The following is a 17,155-nucleotide window of genomic DNA, read 5'->3' on the forward strand; positions in this document are numbered from 1 at the left end:
GACGTGTTTTGTCTGCTTGTGGACTGTGTTCATTCTTTTTGAATACACTGTATAGGTGATTTTCCTCTGCTCTGTGTAATTCCTTTGTGCTGCAATGTGTGTTGGCTCGTTGAAATAATATTCTATTTCAGGCAGGACAAACAGGCAGAAAACTAGCCACCAGGGTACATGTAAATCAACTAGCCACAAAACAACATGACCCACTCTCACTACTAACCTTACATATGGATGTGGAAGGGTATCTCTTCGACTGGGACAATACATCCATCCTAGGACAAGCCAAACAGGGACATGCACGAGAATTCCTAGAAGCATGGCATTCCAACTAGAACTCTATTAATAGTTATTAATAGCCTATTTATTAACACCATTCACCAAAAGCTGACCTGGAATAGCCACATTAATACTGTGGTTGCACGAACAGATCAGAGGGCGGACATTCTGTGGTGAGTAACTCATCAAAAGCTGTCTGCTGCCAAGGCATACATCAGGTTGGAATAGTCTCCACTTGCCTGAATGAGTTAAGCTCCAACAGCACTCAAGAAGCTCAACTGGACAAACTGTCCTTTTAACGTGCACCCCATCCACTATCTTAAGCATTTATTTCTTTCACCACCAACAAACAGTGATTGGCATGTGTACAGCCTGCCAGATGCACCAGAAACTCACCAATGCTCCATCTTTCAAACAGCATCTTTCAAAACCATGACCTCTACTAACTTGAAGGACGAGGGCAGTAGATGCATGAATCTGCCACCAGCTGTAAGTTCCACTCTAGGCCTCTCTTCATCCTGATTTGGAACTGTATTGCAGTTCCTTCACTGTCCCAGGTCAAAATTCTTAAACTTCCTTCCCACACCACCATGTGGACTTCAGAAATTCAAGAAGACAGTTCAGCGCCACTTTCTCAGGACAGTTAGGGGTTGGCAGTAAACACTGGCTAGCCAGCAACACTTACAATACATTTTAAAAATCTTTTAATGTGAGTAAAGATCTGCTTGTAACAGTTTCTACCCTACTGTTGTTAGAATACTGAATGGACTCACATACTCTTAACATTCGCCTGTACCTGTGTTTTGTTTTTGCCGCTGTTTACCTATTGTTTACTTTTCTATGCTACTTAACAATGTGATCAGCCTGTATTGCTCGCAAGACAAAGGTTTTCCCTGTGTCTCGGTACACATGACAATAAATTTAATTCAATTCAATTCAGGTTTCTTTGCAGGATCGTAATAGGACAGTTGACCAAAACCTGCTCAATGAGATGCCATTTAAAGACCAGCTTAGAGAGCAGTACTATTGTGGATAGATTTAGAAACAAAATTCCACAATTTAGAATCTAGGCAACAAAGACACAACTACCTACTCAGAGGGATGAAAAGTTTGGATGCATAAAATCTCAGGATTGAGAAAGCATTGACATTTTGGGGTGGTTGTTCAATTTGTAAGTGATAATTAGATGGTTACTGCAGCAAATAGCTGTCATTCAATTCCGTCTTAGTGTAAATGTTGCATGTATCTTGTGAAGGTTTTGTTTGAAGGTCTCAATCTGTCATAGTAATTCGGACATACAGATTTTTAATGTCCTTGGTTCACAGCTATCTTTACAGCATGTTGAGCAGCTGACATTATCTAGTAGATGAATAAATCGAGTCGTCCTTGGGCAATATTCTTCATTGAAAACCTTATCTGGGTTAATAACCTGGCCCTGACCTTTTAGAAAATATGTGATGATTCATTCTTTATGTTCCTTTTTCAGGACAATTCTGTGAGCCAATGTTTCTAAGTAGCATCTTATCTTGGGCTACTCACATATCAGTGAGTCTGTAACTAACTCTATGCCTTCATTCATCTGTTAGTCAATGGCATATTTTCAGTACTTAAAAAAGAGAAACCAACATTTTTAATTGCTAATAAGTATCTCATGAAAAGTTTCATTATTATTTATATTGAAGTAATACATTTGTTAAATGATTACAGTAGCTATGTAATCATTCACTCTTCCTCTTTAATGTAATCATCAAACTTTCCATCTTCCCTGTTCTTTAATCTTTCTCCAGTTTCTCTCCTATCTGTCTTCATGCCTAATTCACATTCATCTTGCCCATAAGTCCTACCTCCTGTTCTTCAATCTAGTTCCACCTACATTGTTGACCATGTGGCTTCCATCCCTCTCTTCCCAAATTAGCTAATGTTGATAGCCATTCTCTTCTTTCAGGCATTGTACCTTTTCCTTTGACACCATTCCCCTTCTCAAACAAACAACCATAATGTCTCCAATCTTGTTCCATCTCCCTTTTCTCCAAGCTGTTGAACATTTAATTGCCACCCAAATCCAGGTCATCAATCTCAAGGTTCCATACTTGAATCCCTTCAATCGAAATACCAGTTTCTGAGCCAGTTTTAATCAAAGCCACAAAATTCAATATGTCAGCAACAAATTCAATCTGTCCTTTCTTTTGTTCTTGACCTATCTACAGCCTTTTTTTTGGTACAGTTGATCCTACAGTTCTCTACTAACACCTCTGCACCATCGTCCAGGTGATTGGAACTGAACTTGCCTGGTTCTCTTCCTACTGAACTGAAGCGAGAGTAGAATCTGCACTTCCTACTCCCAGGCCTCCTGTGGTATTCCCAAGAATCAATCTTCGGTTGTCTCCTATTTCTCAGCTACATTTTGGCAACATCACCGAAAACACAACATCATTTGTACATCTGCAATGACACCTAGCTCCATCTTACCAACGCACTTCTTAACTCCTCTACTGTTGCTAAATCATCATTCTACTTAACTGCAATTTCTAATTTCTTTGAGCAGAAATGTTCTTCAATTAAATATTGGGAAGACTGAAGCCATTGTTTACAGTCCCACGACAAAGTCTGTTGTGTAACTACTGTCTCTATGCCTATCTCTGGTAACTGAGGCTTACTTAAACCTGACATGAGGTTCCAAACATATGTGATCACCATGACAAAGACTTTATTTCACCTCAGTAATATCATCTGAGTATGCCGTGCCTTAGTCTTAGCTGATTTCTGTAATCTCCCCTTGTCTCACATCCTTCTAAATGTCTGGTAACCTAATTCTTGCTTCTTGCACATCTCTCATTTTCATTGCTCCACTGTTGGTGTTCGTGATTTCAGCTGCCTCTATATTCGGCTCTGGAATTCCCTACCTAAATAGGCTGCTTTTCTACTGATTATTTGATTTCTGAGATGAGACAGTTTTCCTGTGAGTAGAATGGCACTATGCATAAAGTTTAGAAAAATGAGAAGTGATTTGAATTTGATTATTATCTGAAGAGAGAAAAAAATATTTGCGAGGATATGGGAAGAAGGCAGGGCAGTCAGACTAGCCGAGTTGCTCTTATGGAGAGCTGACACAGTAATCATTCTGTGATTTTTGCTCTCTGAAAACATACTTTCTCAATCAAATGTGTGTCTTTGTGGTTCAGTATTATAGTTCATGATACCTTGACCAATTTATGGACGTCATCCTTTGCTTTGTAACTTGACCCTCTCTGATTGATTGCACACATATCTGCCTAGTAAGGACACCAATAATAATAATGATAAACTAAGTACTGAACAATTGATAATGGTGAAAGATTGGTTCAGAAGAGTGGTTCAGGACATTGAACAAAACATAAACTTCAAAATCTGAGTATTCTTCCTTTTTGCTATTTTCTCCACTTCTTTAAGAATGATTACAATTCTACAAAATGTATTGGAAGTACTTCATAGGTTACTTCATTTCAGAACAAGACTATATGGTGCAGTGCTAAATATTCAAAATGAATTATTGTTTTTGTCTAGATTTCGAGTGAAGCAGCCTCCACCCAGCACTGGACTCAGAGTATGTTTTAAACCAGGACCTGTAAGTATTCGCTTAATGCCAAAAATGCCTCCGTATAGTAATAATTGCTGACTATCTTTTTTAAAACAGTTAATTAGGTCAAATGGTTCTTAAAATCAGCTGAATGTAGTTCCTTGGTTCACAAGATAATGATAGATGAAGGATCACTATTAATATTCCCATCCTCCTTCCCTACCTCCGTTTGCTGTATCTAGTTACTTCTTGATTGTTTCTGGGATTTCAAGTCTGCAACTCTGTTTTTGAAAACCATAAAACCCAGGTCCATGCAGTAATTACATGAAAAGAAAAGCTTGTTGATATCAGTTGTTAATGTATCACTTTCCAGTTTGAACCTATCTTTCTACTGTCTTATTTGAATTTAATCTCAATTATTTTAAAGTAAACTGTCCCACAGATTTAAACTGTTCCATACAATTATATAATACTAACAAGGAGAATGTATAGCATATAAACAGATTCATCTCCTCTGTGCTAATTTTTATCCTTCATATTAATCTCCCCTATTCCATTTACCTAATCTCTATCCAGGATTTGCCATTTACTTCTTGAGTTTCCTTTGAAAGAGTCTAAACTATTTACCTCAAAAATTTCAATTTTATAACTACCAAGTCAAGATTTTTCTGCTTGTTTACCTGTTGGATTTATTATAACCATCATTTTTATGACTACCTAGAGTTGGTTTTCTTCATGGCAACCCTGTCTATTCCATTCATAATTTTAAGGCTCATGAATACTAATTTAGTCAGATCTTCTTCATTACTCTGACTATATCTCTCAGGTTTTTTTGTCTTTTATATTCAGTGCTTCCAATTTTTGAATGTGGTATCTTCTCTGGAGCTCAGAATTCAGAATTGAGCACAGCACACCAAGTACAATCTAATTTAAAAACAATACACTTTGTGTTGTATTATACTTTACTTCTCAGGATATGGGTAACATAGATAATAACTGCCAGTTCTAATGAAAGGTCACTGGATTCAAAACATTAACTCTGCTTTCTTCCCACAGATACTGCCAGGCCTACTAAATTTTGCCATTAATTTCTGTTCTTATTTCAGATCTCCTACATCCAGAGATCTTTATTTTATTTTAATTTAATTTATTATAATAAATGTCATCTTTGCCAATCTGTACATTCTACTGTGAAGATGGTAGAGGGCTCTTGAAATGCTAGACTATGGATGGTGAGAGGAGACGCTTCTAGCATTATGATCTCCATGAAGACTGAAAACTGTTTAAAATAATTTCAAATTTTTAGTTATTCACTGGAAGAATGACACATTTACTGTATGAGAGCTAAAGCAAGTAACACCATTTAACACTACATTTCATTAGCAGTAGTACTTTACAGCTGAAAATCTCAACAGCACACTCCTTGTACTTTTAATTCTACTCCTTCTAATTCCTAAGAGTTTGTCTGTATCTAACACGATCCTGAGAGTTCGCTCCATCTTGTGGCACACAGCTCTCAGGAATTTACTATAATTCTCTCAGTGTCCTCTCTCAGGTATGGGATTTCTTTCAGTCTTTCCATTAGTACTGTCATGGCAACCATCCAACTCTCCTTAAAGCCCTTATGGGGGCAGCTGTGGACATCCATCTCCACCAAAATATTCAAAGAAGGGTCACTCAATTTTTATTGTTTTTACCCTCAAACTCTGACCTTTTTAAATAAACATAACCCAGGCTTTCAAGATCTGTTTACCGGTTTCTCAAACTAGGTGCTTTAATTTATTTTACATTTAGAAAGTTTGTTCATAAAACATAAGAAACATAAAATCGCATACTTGTAACACCTATGCAGAAAAAAATGAAAACACATCTCTAGTGTGATCAGGTTTTCATTTCTACATTTGAAATGCAAAACGTTACAACATATTGCATATTTTACCAAAGCTGTCATCATAATAATTCACATAATAATCCAATGTTCTATAAATCACTCTATATTGACAATCTTAGTTGAGCTTTTTGCAGAATTAACAAAGATGATTAATGAGGGCAGGGCATTAGATGTCTCTATGGTCTTTAACAAGGCCTTTGACAAGGTCCCTCATGGTAGACTGATGCAAAGGGTGAAGTCACAGAGTCATAGAAATGTACAGCATGGAAATAGAGCCTTCGGTCCAACCCGTCCATGCCGACCAGGTATCCCAACCTAATCTAGTCCCTCTTGCCAGCACCAGCCCCATATCCTTCCAAACCCTTCCTATTCATATACCCATCCAGGTGCCTTTTAAATGTTGCAATTGTACTAGCCTCCACAACTTCCTTTGGCAGCTCATTCCATACGCATACCACCCTCTGCGTGAAAACATTGCCCCTTAGGTCTCTTTTATCTTTTCCCCTCACGATAAACTTATGACTTCTAGTTCTGGACTCCCCCATCTTAGGGAAAAGACCTTGTCTATTTATCCTATCTATGTCCCTCACAATTTTGTAAACCTCTATAAGGTCACCCCTCAGTCTCTGACGCTCCAGGGAAAACAGCCCCAGCCTATTCAACCTCTCCCTATAGCTCAAATCCGCCAACCCTGGCAGCATCCTTATAAATCTTTTCTGAACCCTTTCAAGTTTCACAACATCCTTCCGATATGAAGGAGACCAAATTGTACTCAATATTCCAACAGTGGCCTAACCAATGTCCTGTACAGCTGCAACATGACCTCCCAACTCCTGTACTCAATACTCTGACCAATAAAGGAAATATATCATACGCCTTCTTCACTATCCTATCTATCTGCAACTCTACTTTCAAGGAGCAATCAACCTGCACTCCAAGGTCTCTTTGCTCAGCAGCACTCCCTAGGATCTTACCATTAAGTGTATAAGTCCTACTAAGATTTGCTTTCCCAAAATGTAGCACCTCACATTTATCTAAATTAAACTCCATCTGCCACTCCTCGGCCCATCTGATCAAGATCCCATTGTAATCTGAGGTTACCTCTTCGTTGTCCACTACACCTTTAATTTTGGTGTCATCTACAAACTTACTAACAATACCTTTTAAGCTCACATCCAACTCATTTATATAAATGACAAAAATTAGTGGACCCAGCACCAATCCTTGTGGTACTCCATTGGTCACAGGCCTCCAGTCTGAAACACAACCCTCTACCACCACCCTCTGTCTTCTACCTTCAAGACAGTTCTGTATCCAAATGGCTAGTTCTCCCTGTATTCCATGAGATCTAACCTTGCTAACCAGTGTCCTATGGGGAACCTTTTCGATGGGATCTGTGGTGAGCTGGTAGGTTGGATACAGAACACAAAAAAAAATGCGGATGCTGGAAATCAGAAAAAAACTCAAAAATCTCAACAGGTCTGCCAATATCCATGGAAATAAAGCAGGGTTAACATTTCAAGTCCAGTGACCCTTCTTCAGAAGCTGTTCTGAAGAACAGAACCTGTTTAGAACAGATACTGCCAGACCTGCCGAGTTTTTTTTAGCAATTTCTGAGGATAGATGGCGGCATGGTGGCTCAGTGGTTAGTACTGTTGCGTCACAGCGGAAGGAACCTGGGCTTGATTCCAGCCTCAGCTGACTGATTATGTGGAATTTGCACGTTCTCCCTGTGTCTGCGTGCATTTCCTTTGGATGCTCCAGTTTCCTCCCACAACCCAACGCTGTGAAGATTAGGTGTATTGGCCATGCTAAATTGCCTATAGTTTTAGGTGCATTAGTTAGGGGTAAGTATAGGATAACAGGGTATGGGAATGGGTCTGGGTGGGTTACTCTTCAGAGGGTCAATGTGGACTTGTTGGGCCGAAGGGCCTATTTCCATACTGTAGGGTTTCTTAAAAAAAGAGATATAGAACTGGCTTAGTCATAGAGAGTAACGGTGGAAGGATATTTTCAGACTGTATGTCTGTGACCAGTGGTGTTCTGCAGGGATCAGTACTGGGATCCTTGTTGTTTGTAATATGAATAATTTAGAGAAGAATGTTAGTGGTCTGATTAGTAAGTTTGCAAATGACACAAAGATTGGGGTAGCTACAGGTAATGAGATAGATTTCCAGAGGATACATCGGGATATAGATAGGTTGGAGTCTTGGGTGGAGAAATGGCAGATGAAGTTTAATCCAAACACAAATTGATGCACTTTGGGAGCTCTATTGCAGGGGGGAGATATTTCATAAATGGCAGTACCCTTAGTGGCATCAACATACAAAGGGATCTAGGCATAACAGGTTCATAATTCCCTGAATGTGGCAACATAAATGAATAAAGTGGTCAAGAAGACATATAGCATGCTTTCCCTCATCAATTGGTGAATAGAGTATAAAAATTGGTAGGTCATATTGCAGCTGTATGGAAATTTAATTAGGCCACAGTTGGAATATTGTGCACAATTCTGGTTACCACAGTACCAGAAAGATGTGTGGAGGCTTTGGAGAGGGTACAGATATGGTTTTACCAGGATTTTATCGAGTTGAAAGGTATTAGCACTGAATAGAGATTGGAAAAAATTGGTTTCTTTTCGTTTGAATGTCAAAGGATGAGGGATGACCCAATAAAAGTTTATTAAAATAATTAATGGATAGTCGGGAGTCTTTTTCCCAGGGTAAAAATGTTAATTACTCGGGGACATTGGTTTAAAAAGTGTTAATTTTAAATGAGTTGTGAGAAGCACATTTTTAGATCAAGGGTAGTAAGTGCCTGAATGCACTGTCAGAGGAAGTGATGGAGGAGGATCCAATATCAGCATTATTGTATGACAGATATGTGAATAGGCAGGAAACACAGGGATACAGACCAACTAGAAGCAAAAAGTGTTTAGTTTAAAAAGGCATCATTTGTTGGTGATGTCTTGGTGGGCTGAATGGCCTGTTCTTGTGCTGTTCTTTATTCTTGTTTTGTGACAATATTTTGTTTTGAATCCAGGAGTTATAAACCAATAAGAAATTGCAATTCTTTTTCTACTGATGTCTTTTATTCCTCATAAGTTTATGAGAAATCATTTTGCTGGTAGCAGGAAGAGACTCCATTATTATCCACTTGTGAACTTTCAACAGCCTTTGAATCAATCTGTTCATAATTCAGCTTCTGAACTTTACTGCCCACATATTTTCAGGTTCTTTCTCATTATTTCACAGTTAAACCATTTTCCTCTTGCTTAACTCAGTTCATCACCAGCTCCTCAGTCCCAGTGTTGTTCAGCAATTGAGATAAAATAATTTCCTCTAAATAATTATTTGAAATATTTTTTCCTGCATCTCAATTAGCTACAAATGGTTAATATTGCTTTGGTTATCTATGTTTTATGAAAGCATGCTCTTTTGCAATCCCTTAACAAAAACTGAGATGTAGTTGCTCAAACTATTCTCTTTCTTCTCATAATAATTTGTTTAACTTCTTTTTATATCCTTTCAAAAATATCGACTCATCTTTGATAATCCTGTCCTTTGTTCATCCTTGTAAATTCTTATAGCTTCTTCTTTAAGCTTATATCCTTTACTTTCAGCTTGTTGATCAATAGACAGTTTTGTTCTCTGGAGTTGCACTTGAATCCATTCCAGCCTTGTGGCATTAAACAAGACTGCCCTACAGGAATAGCACACACTTGGTGAACTTATTATAGTGATGGTACAATAAGTACAAACTTCTGCCCTTGGTAGAAGAAAGTCCAACCCTCGAGCTATCAACCAATCAGAGTGACTGGCAAGTGTAGCAGTGCCAGAAACTTGGTAATGGGAACTGCTGGAATTACAATTTTCTCCACAAAGAGTAGCGATAAAGAGCAGAGTGAGACAAATCCTGGACATGTAGGTATTGGGCACTCTAGAGAGAAAGAGGGTGGTGATATTTTTGGGTTTTGCTGACTAGGTGGTGAGAGATGCGGTAAGGAGTGGGATCTAAGAGATCTTAGATTAAAGTACACAATGCATCCCTGAAGACATAATCCTATTCCTTCCCTCCTTTGAACCAGTCATTTTTAAAAAATATATAGTTGACTTTCCCACTGCCCCATGTGTTATGGAATTGAAGACAGATTGGGAGCCTTAGTTGGGCAATAATTGGCCTCAATGGACGTTAAAGCAGGATACCTAATGGGTGCCTTGCCCAGCCCTGTTATCTGAAAGGAATCGACTTGTGGGAATGGGTGAGCAGGAAGATAGAAGGCTAGTCCATAGTCATCTGACATTTAATTACCTTCATTCAAAAGCAAAAGGTTGTAAAATCAAGCTGACAGCCTGTCTCACTGCATAATATTTCATTTCATTCTTTAAAAAGTCGGCCTGTAATGAAATAAATTGTACAAAGACCTAACTGATTCCCACCAATTCAACTCTTTCTTTCCTGCAGGTGGCAGCAGGGTTGGCAACTGAATTGGAAATTGAGCTTTATGCCATAGCAATTGGTTTGGAAAGTACTGAAGGAGCAGGGCACGTTTGTCATCACCTAGAAATCGACAACGAAGCAGAAGAATTGTTCCTTCCCATTATCGCAAATATCTTTTAATTGTCATTATTTTCTTATGCTAGGACTGATGGACAACACACGTTGTAAGTCTCAATTTTGAGAAATGAGCAAAGAAGTAAGGTAAAAACTGTCACAACATATCTTTCAGCGTTACAATCATAGAATCTTCTGACTAAGCAGACAGCATCTTTGGAAAACAAATGTTTTGCTCTACCAGCTAGAGTAGTCTATGTAAGATCAGGATGTGAAAAGAAGGCCATACTTCATGCAGACGCAGACAGAGGTTTTTGTTTCAAAAAAAATAAATAATTTTCCTGAAATAAAGTCATAGCTATATCTTTAGCCAAGAAGAAACTTTTAGCAGTTGAAGTATAAAGGTAAGTAACTGAAAAAAGACAGAAAATCTTGTTCTTTTCTTTACAAAGCATTAAAATGAATGTGAAATATTTTTCAGTCTGCATTATAGCTGTGAGGGTTATTAAGTACAAATAACAATCAAGTCAAGTATAGTCTCTAGGCCCATAATGAAATGGGGTGCAGCAGATTCCTTTATTAGATAAAGGATATGTAGCAGAGAAGCAGTTCATTCAACATAACAAGTCAATATAGGTATTTACATTTAACCTACAACAACTGATTTGATCAAAAGCTGTAATCTTGCTATACACAGTCATGGAAAGATACTCAATAAAATAACTAAGAGGAGGAAGGGGAAGGAGGCTCCACACATATTCCCATGCTCAATGATGCTGAAACCCAGCACAGAAATACAAAAGATGAAGCTGCAGAATTTGCAACCATCCTCAACTAAAAGTGTTGAGTCTGTGATCCACCTGAGATGGCCCTCTGAGATCCCAACCATCATAAATGCAAATCTTGAGCATGACAGCTGTCCTTCATTTCTCTTGCATTGCTCTTCTCCTCACCACCCCCCAACTCCCTGTCTAGTTTATGTCTTGTTGATTTTGCTTTCAGCAGAACAGATTCATTTCCTCTTTCTCATCCATTGTCAACATCTATTTTATGTATCTAACTCTCCTTTATCACTTGTCTTTTGCTCTGGACTCTCACAATCTGTACCACTCTCTCCTCCTCTCTACAAAATCAGTGATGCTGCCATCCCAGGGAAGAAGAAGAATTCTCCAGTCTTTAGCCTTTTATCAGACTTTTGAGATGGAAGCAAAATATGCTGATGGTGGAAATCTGAAATGAAAACCAAATCCTGGAGAAACTCAGCAGGCCTGACAGCATCTATGAATAGAGTTAATCTTTGAGTCCAATATGACACTTTTACAGAACTGAAAGGGATTTATGCCTTAGACAGAGTCAGCAAACACTGCAGAAGGATGTCAGAAAAAAGAACTACCCAACATTTAGCCTATTCATATTTTTGATGACATTAAATGAATGTTCCCTCTCCTTTCCAATCTGTCAAATAAGTAATCTCAAACTGAAATAACATGTCAATATTCAGTCATTCGAGTCCTTTATTTTATGTACTTCCGAGATCATTAACTCTGCCTGCTCTAAGTCATCCCAGTTCTGTAAGCTGACCTGAGTGAGTCTTTAATCTAAAAAGCATTCTTGACAATCTCCTTTAAACCTTTCTGAGGTCACTGGAATCACCCATCTTTGAGAAATCTCGATGTAATCTAACAAGGCCCTGTATAATGACAGAACAGTTATCTTAAGCTTGTACAGAATGATTCTGTTAATACAGCATACCTTTCTGTTTGCTTTGGCTGTGTTTTCTTTGCATTGGTTCTGATTGTGGAGTGAAAGGCACAGTAACTCTTAGGTCGATTTTCTTTCTTAACTGCTTTCAGATTATTCCATGAAACGAGTGTTCACTGTTCTAAGTCGATCCTACCAATCTGAGTCATCCAGGCTTTATCTAGATTAAATATTAGGTATTGGGCACAGTTGTGGATGCTACATTATGGGAAAGATGAAAATGCATTGGACAAGAGTAGTGAAGTCATTTACGAGAATGGTTCCAGGTTTGAGAAACTTAGAGAACAGTTTGAAAAGTTGGTAATGTTCTCCATGGAGAGAAGAAGGCCAAGAAGAGATCTGATTGAGGTTTTCAAAATCATGAGTGGGCTGGACAGAATTGATAGGGTGAAACCCTTTTTTATTCTAAAAGAAATAAGATGAGAGGGCATGGATTTGAAGTGGTGTGCAAATGAAGCAAGGGTGTGAGAAAAAAAATTATTTCCAAAGCGAGTTTTTATGATATGGAAAGCACTGGCTAGAAATGTGGTGGAAGTAGGTACAGTTGAGGTATTCAAGTGGGCTTTGGATGGTTATTTGGATAGTGATGATGTGCAGGAACATCGGGTAAAGTTAGGAGATCATTGAGTCTGTACAGACATGGTGGGATGAATGGTCAACTTCTGCATCATAATAATTCATTTTGAGGAGACAGTGTTGAGTATTGCTAATGGTCCTTAACTTTCCCAGTAATCATAAACAGCATCACTTAGGATCCCTTCAAGCATCTTCCCTGTAATAGTTACAGGCAAAAAGGTAGTTCCTGGATTGATTTGTCCATTTTTTGAAGATCAGAACTAAGTAAGAGATCTTCTGATTTAAAGTAATAATTCAGGACTGTCTTACATTATTGAAGATTTGGACAAGGGGTTCAGATAGCACCTCTCCCTTCTTTTCAAATGCCCTTACATCAATGCATTGTAACCTATATCCTCAAGAATTTTGCAATTTCCTATTCTGTACAAGGTTACATCTCAAATGCTTCTAATATTATTTACAATAACGCATTTGATGTCTGGCATCCACAGGAGTAGACTGATGCATAATAATTTAAAGCTGTGCTTTGTGAAGGATCTAGCAACAATCTTCGATATGGTGTCGGCTCTGCATGTCACTGCAGTTGACCCTACCACTGGTTTGGTCGACTCAACATTACATCCTTTATCAGACTTTGAGTAACCATTGAAACGTTCATTCACTTAATCTATCAGCTATCACATTCATCATTCAGATAGTTAGTTAGGCATTGCGGGGAGAGAAAGTTCTGTCTCTTTGACATGAAACTCCGAGTGCTTTCTTAGCTAATCTGCAGCTTTCCAACTCACCTGATTAAACTTTAAATGTGGGTGACCTTACCTCCAGGTATGTATTGGCAGTGTCACAGTGACATTTATCACATGTCATTTGGTGCATTTCCCTGGACTCAACTGGAACACCAACATATTCTACAAATTTTGTATTACTCCGCAGTCAGCAGCATCACAATTGGTTAAGTTTGCTCAATTGGATCCTTACTGAGAACAGAAATAGCATTGTGACTCATGATGTTATAGTTGGAACCTCCGGTCTCTGCCATCATCCCTGGAGGTGAATTTAGGATTATAGTCTGGTTAGATCATCAGATGGATAATGACCTTCCATAATTTTGGAAAACTTTGTGAAAAGACTGCTTCTGATATTCAAATGTATGATTATTTCTTAGGTTATTAATGTTTACAAAAACTATAGTCATCTTTGTGAAGAGGAGAAAAACTATCCCTCATATAGATCCAAAGAAATTCAGAATTTCTACTGATTGCTAAACTTTGATAAAAATTCTCACATGCCAAATGAGAAAATATTCCTTTGTGAGTATAACCAATATTTCTGGATGGGAAGTGATATTGGCGTTGTTTTTCAAAGCTCCCAGGGTTTTTACTTTGAAGCAAACCCATAAAGTCAAAATCCTTCCAAACAACTGAAGCATCAGGCATTCAAGGGAATTGAACATAACCACTGCACAAAGTATTTCTTGCCTGTTCTGAAATGTGTTGTAGAAGATGCTGTTGAGCTACCTTCTTCAATCTCTGCAGTTCATGTTCTGAGGTACATCCAAAAGGAAAGGTTCCCTAGGGCTTTGACTCAAAGAAAATGAAAGATGACAATTTATTTCCAAATAGGGATGATGTGTGACTTGAAGGGGACTCTGCAGGTGAAAGTGTTCCCAGTTGTCTGTTTCCTTTGCTCTTCTAGGTCGAAGAAGTTTTGAAGGTGCTTAGAGGAGGCTTAATCAGTTGCTACAGTGCATCTTGTAGACAGTGCATGTTTGCTACATTGCATCACTGGTGGAGGGAGTAAATGCTTAAGATGGTGAATGATGTGTCAATCAAGTGGACTACTTTGTGGTGTCAAGCTTCTTGAGCATTGATGTTCTCCAGATATTTGACAAGGAATTTTTAAATCCTTAACCAGATATACCAGTTTTAACAGAAAGTATTTACAAGAACAGACCAAAGGACTTCCCACAAGGTGGAAAAGCTGCAGGAGTGCGACTGATCAGCACTGATCCTACCTCCCGCATGGACATCATAAGGCCTCGCAAACCTCCAGCAAAAGGTACAAATTATGCATAAGTTAATATTCTTTTGGTGATCTAAGAGCGATAGATTCAGCTTAGGCTATTCTCAATTAAATCAAATGCATTACTCACAGTCTTTTGCTAGTTCTCTGCTACACTTAATCTATCCCTATAAATATCCACAAACCTACCTAATTGTTGACCAAAGAATGTATAATGCTAATGGAGTTAAACAACTCCACTCCACCAACTGCAAAATGGTTAGAGGTATTGCTGACAGAAAAGAGGATGTTGTTACATAGGACCTGCAGGTTACAGCAGTGCAACATTCATGTGTTGCAAAAGTTGTGTTCAAATTAACACACATTTACAGAGAAATGAAGAGAAACTTAGAACAGATGGAGCTTGAGAATGACAAGAATGAGAGACTGGAAACTAATGCTGAGGAGAAATGTCCTCAAAAGATCCAGACAAAGAAATGTGTGCAATAAGAATACTAGTCAGTAAACAGGAGAGCTCCCTCTGCTGCCTTTGCCTTAGTTGTGGCAGAAGGAAGCAAAATTTACAGTGAGGTATGTTGCCACCTCAAAACACTCCAAACAACATTTTCCTTCTCCAACTACACCCCCCCCCCCGCCCCCCCCCGCAAACTGGAAAAAACTTGGAGACATGTCTTCTCTACCTAATATATGTGATCTCTTGCGATAGGCTAAACCTGGATTCCCAGCCTATTTTCTTTCAAAGTCTGATATTTCCACAACTTTACAAAGTAAGAAAAGAAAGACCAGAAGAAACTCATAATGCTGAAGAAGCTCAGTGGGTCTGGCAGAAACAGAATTAATATTTCAAGTTCAATATGACTGTTGTTCAGAATTAAATTCCAGAGTCATACTAGACTCAACGTTAATCTTGTGCTGTCTCTCTGGACACTGCTATATCTGATGAGTTTTTCCAGTATTCTCTGTGTTTGTTTTAGATTTCTATTAATAATGGATAATGTAAGGTGTAACATAGCTCTTTATTTTCTTGGTGAAATAGCCTCATTTCTACTTGAGCAAGTGCTTCAGGTTTTGACAGAAGTGAGGCCAGGAAGCAGAACAGACATATAAATAGGTGGATTCCAGTCATTGCGTGAGATTCCTGCCTAATTTTCCACCTGTAATTGTTCCAATACTGGAGATAAATTGGTGAAAAACAATGCTTAGTACACTGTCATAGGGTTATACAGTATAGAAATAGACCCTTCCATCCAACTCATCCATGCCAACCAAGTTTTCAAAACTAAACTATAGTCCCATTTGCCTACATTTAACTCCAATCCCTCTAAACGTTTCCTATTCATATACTTGTCCAAATATATTTTAATAAATGTTGTAACTGTACTTGCATCTACCACTTTTTCTGGCAGTTCACTCTCTATCCGAACCACCCTCTGTGTGAAAAGGTTGCCCATCAGATACCTGTTAAATATTTCTACTCTCATCTTAAAAAAAGCCCTCTAGTTTTGAACCTCCTACCCTAGGGAAAAGACCTTTGCTATTCACCTTATCTATGCCTCTCATGAGTTTATAAACCTCTATAAGGTCACCCCTCCTCCTCCCCCAACCTCCTATGCTCCAGTGAAAAAAGATCCCAGCACATCCAGCCTCTGCTTATAACTCAAACACTCCAGTGGGATCTTAAGGGGATGGAAAAGCCATTTGCAGCCATATGAAACTCACTGGGTTAGCAGACTCTGACACTCTCCAACAGAACCATCTGATACATAAGACAGCCAAGAAAGAACAGAGGAATATCATGGTCCTAGCCACTCTTAATGAGCCAATGATTGCTGTTGTTCAGAATAATAGCAATCTTTGGCTGTTTAGTCTGTCAACAGGAATTATCTGTACCACACTGGCTGTTTTAGATGTTCACAATCTCAATTAGCAGAGTCACGCTAGGAATTTCAGCATCTTCTGAGCAACTACTTCTGAGTTGTAATGCATTCCACAGCTGTCTTTACAGGTATGGGAGTCATGACCCCCTAGATTTCATCAACCAATCCCACTAGAGTTTGTAACCTACAGTTAGGGAAGTGCTGACTGCGTGTCTGCATAAACGTTCTGAAATTCAAAGTGTTGGCAATTGGTGTTGTTATTAGTGTTTGCGTATGCTTATTCTGTAACAATTTCAGGTGTCACAATTTATTCAATAATAAATAACATTCCCTTTCCTTTTCTTAGGCTCAGTCAATACCTTCCTCTTGTGTGGATCTTAGAGCTCCAATTTATCATGAAACAAACAATTCCAGCACTAGTCTATTTTTCTTTAATTTTGCTAGTTGCCACTGATTCAAAGCAAGAATTTATGATTTTGATAAAATGATTTTCTTGTTTTAATGACAAAAAAGTGTTTTTACCCCAAACATTCTAATGCACAATTTTGAAGATTTGTTTTGTAGCCTTAATGTTGTAGTGATAACAATAAAACCATCAATATCTAACTGAGGCTGTCAACTTTATTTTAAAGGAAGTTAAGACTC

At 38.3% G+C, this 17,155-nt stretch overlaps 1 protein-coding gene across 1 annotated transcript in view; it reads left to right on the forward strand.

The window, feature by feature from the left end:
• The window catches only part of spag17 (sperm associated antigen 17), a 225,401-nt gene extending 208,489 nt beyond the window's left edge, over positions 1–16,912 (forward strand). Inside the window, exons 53-56 of the mRNA XM_060832789.1 lie at positions 3,817–3,877; positions 10,185–10,329; positions 14,532–14,669; positions 16,857–16,912. Of these exons, the coding sequence (XP_060688772.1) occupies positions 3,817–3,877; positions 10,185–10,329; positions 14,532–14,669; positions 16,857–16,891 (379 nt within the window). The 3' untranslated portion in view covers positions 16,892–16,912. The remainder of the gene's footprint in view (positions 1–3,816; positions 3,878–10,184; positions 10,330–14,531; positions 14,670–16,856) is intronic.
• Positions 16,913–17,155: the final 243 nt, after the last annotated feature.

This window comes from Hemiscyllium ocellatum, chromosome 12 (genome assembly GCF_020745735.1).
Source record: "Hemiscyllium ocellatum isolate sHemOce1 chromosome 12, sHemOce1.pat.X.cur, whole genome shotgun sequence".
NCBI classification, from domain to species: domain Eukaryota; kingdom Metazoa; phylum Chordata; class Chondrichthyes; order Orectolobiformes; family Hemiscylliidae; genus Hemiscyllium; species Hemiscyllium ocellatum.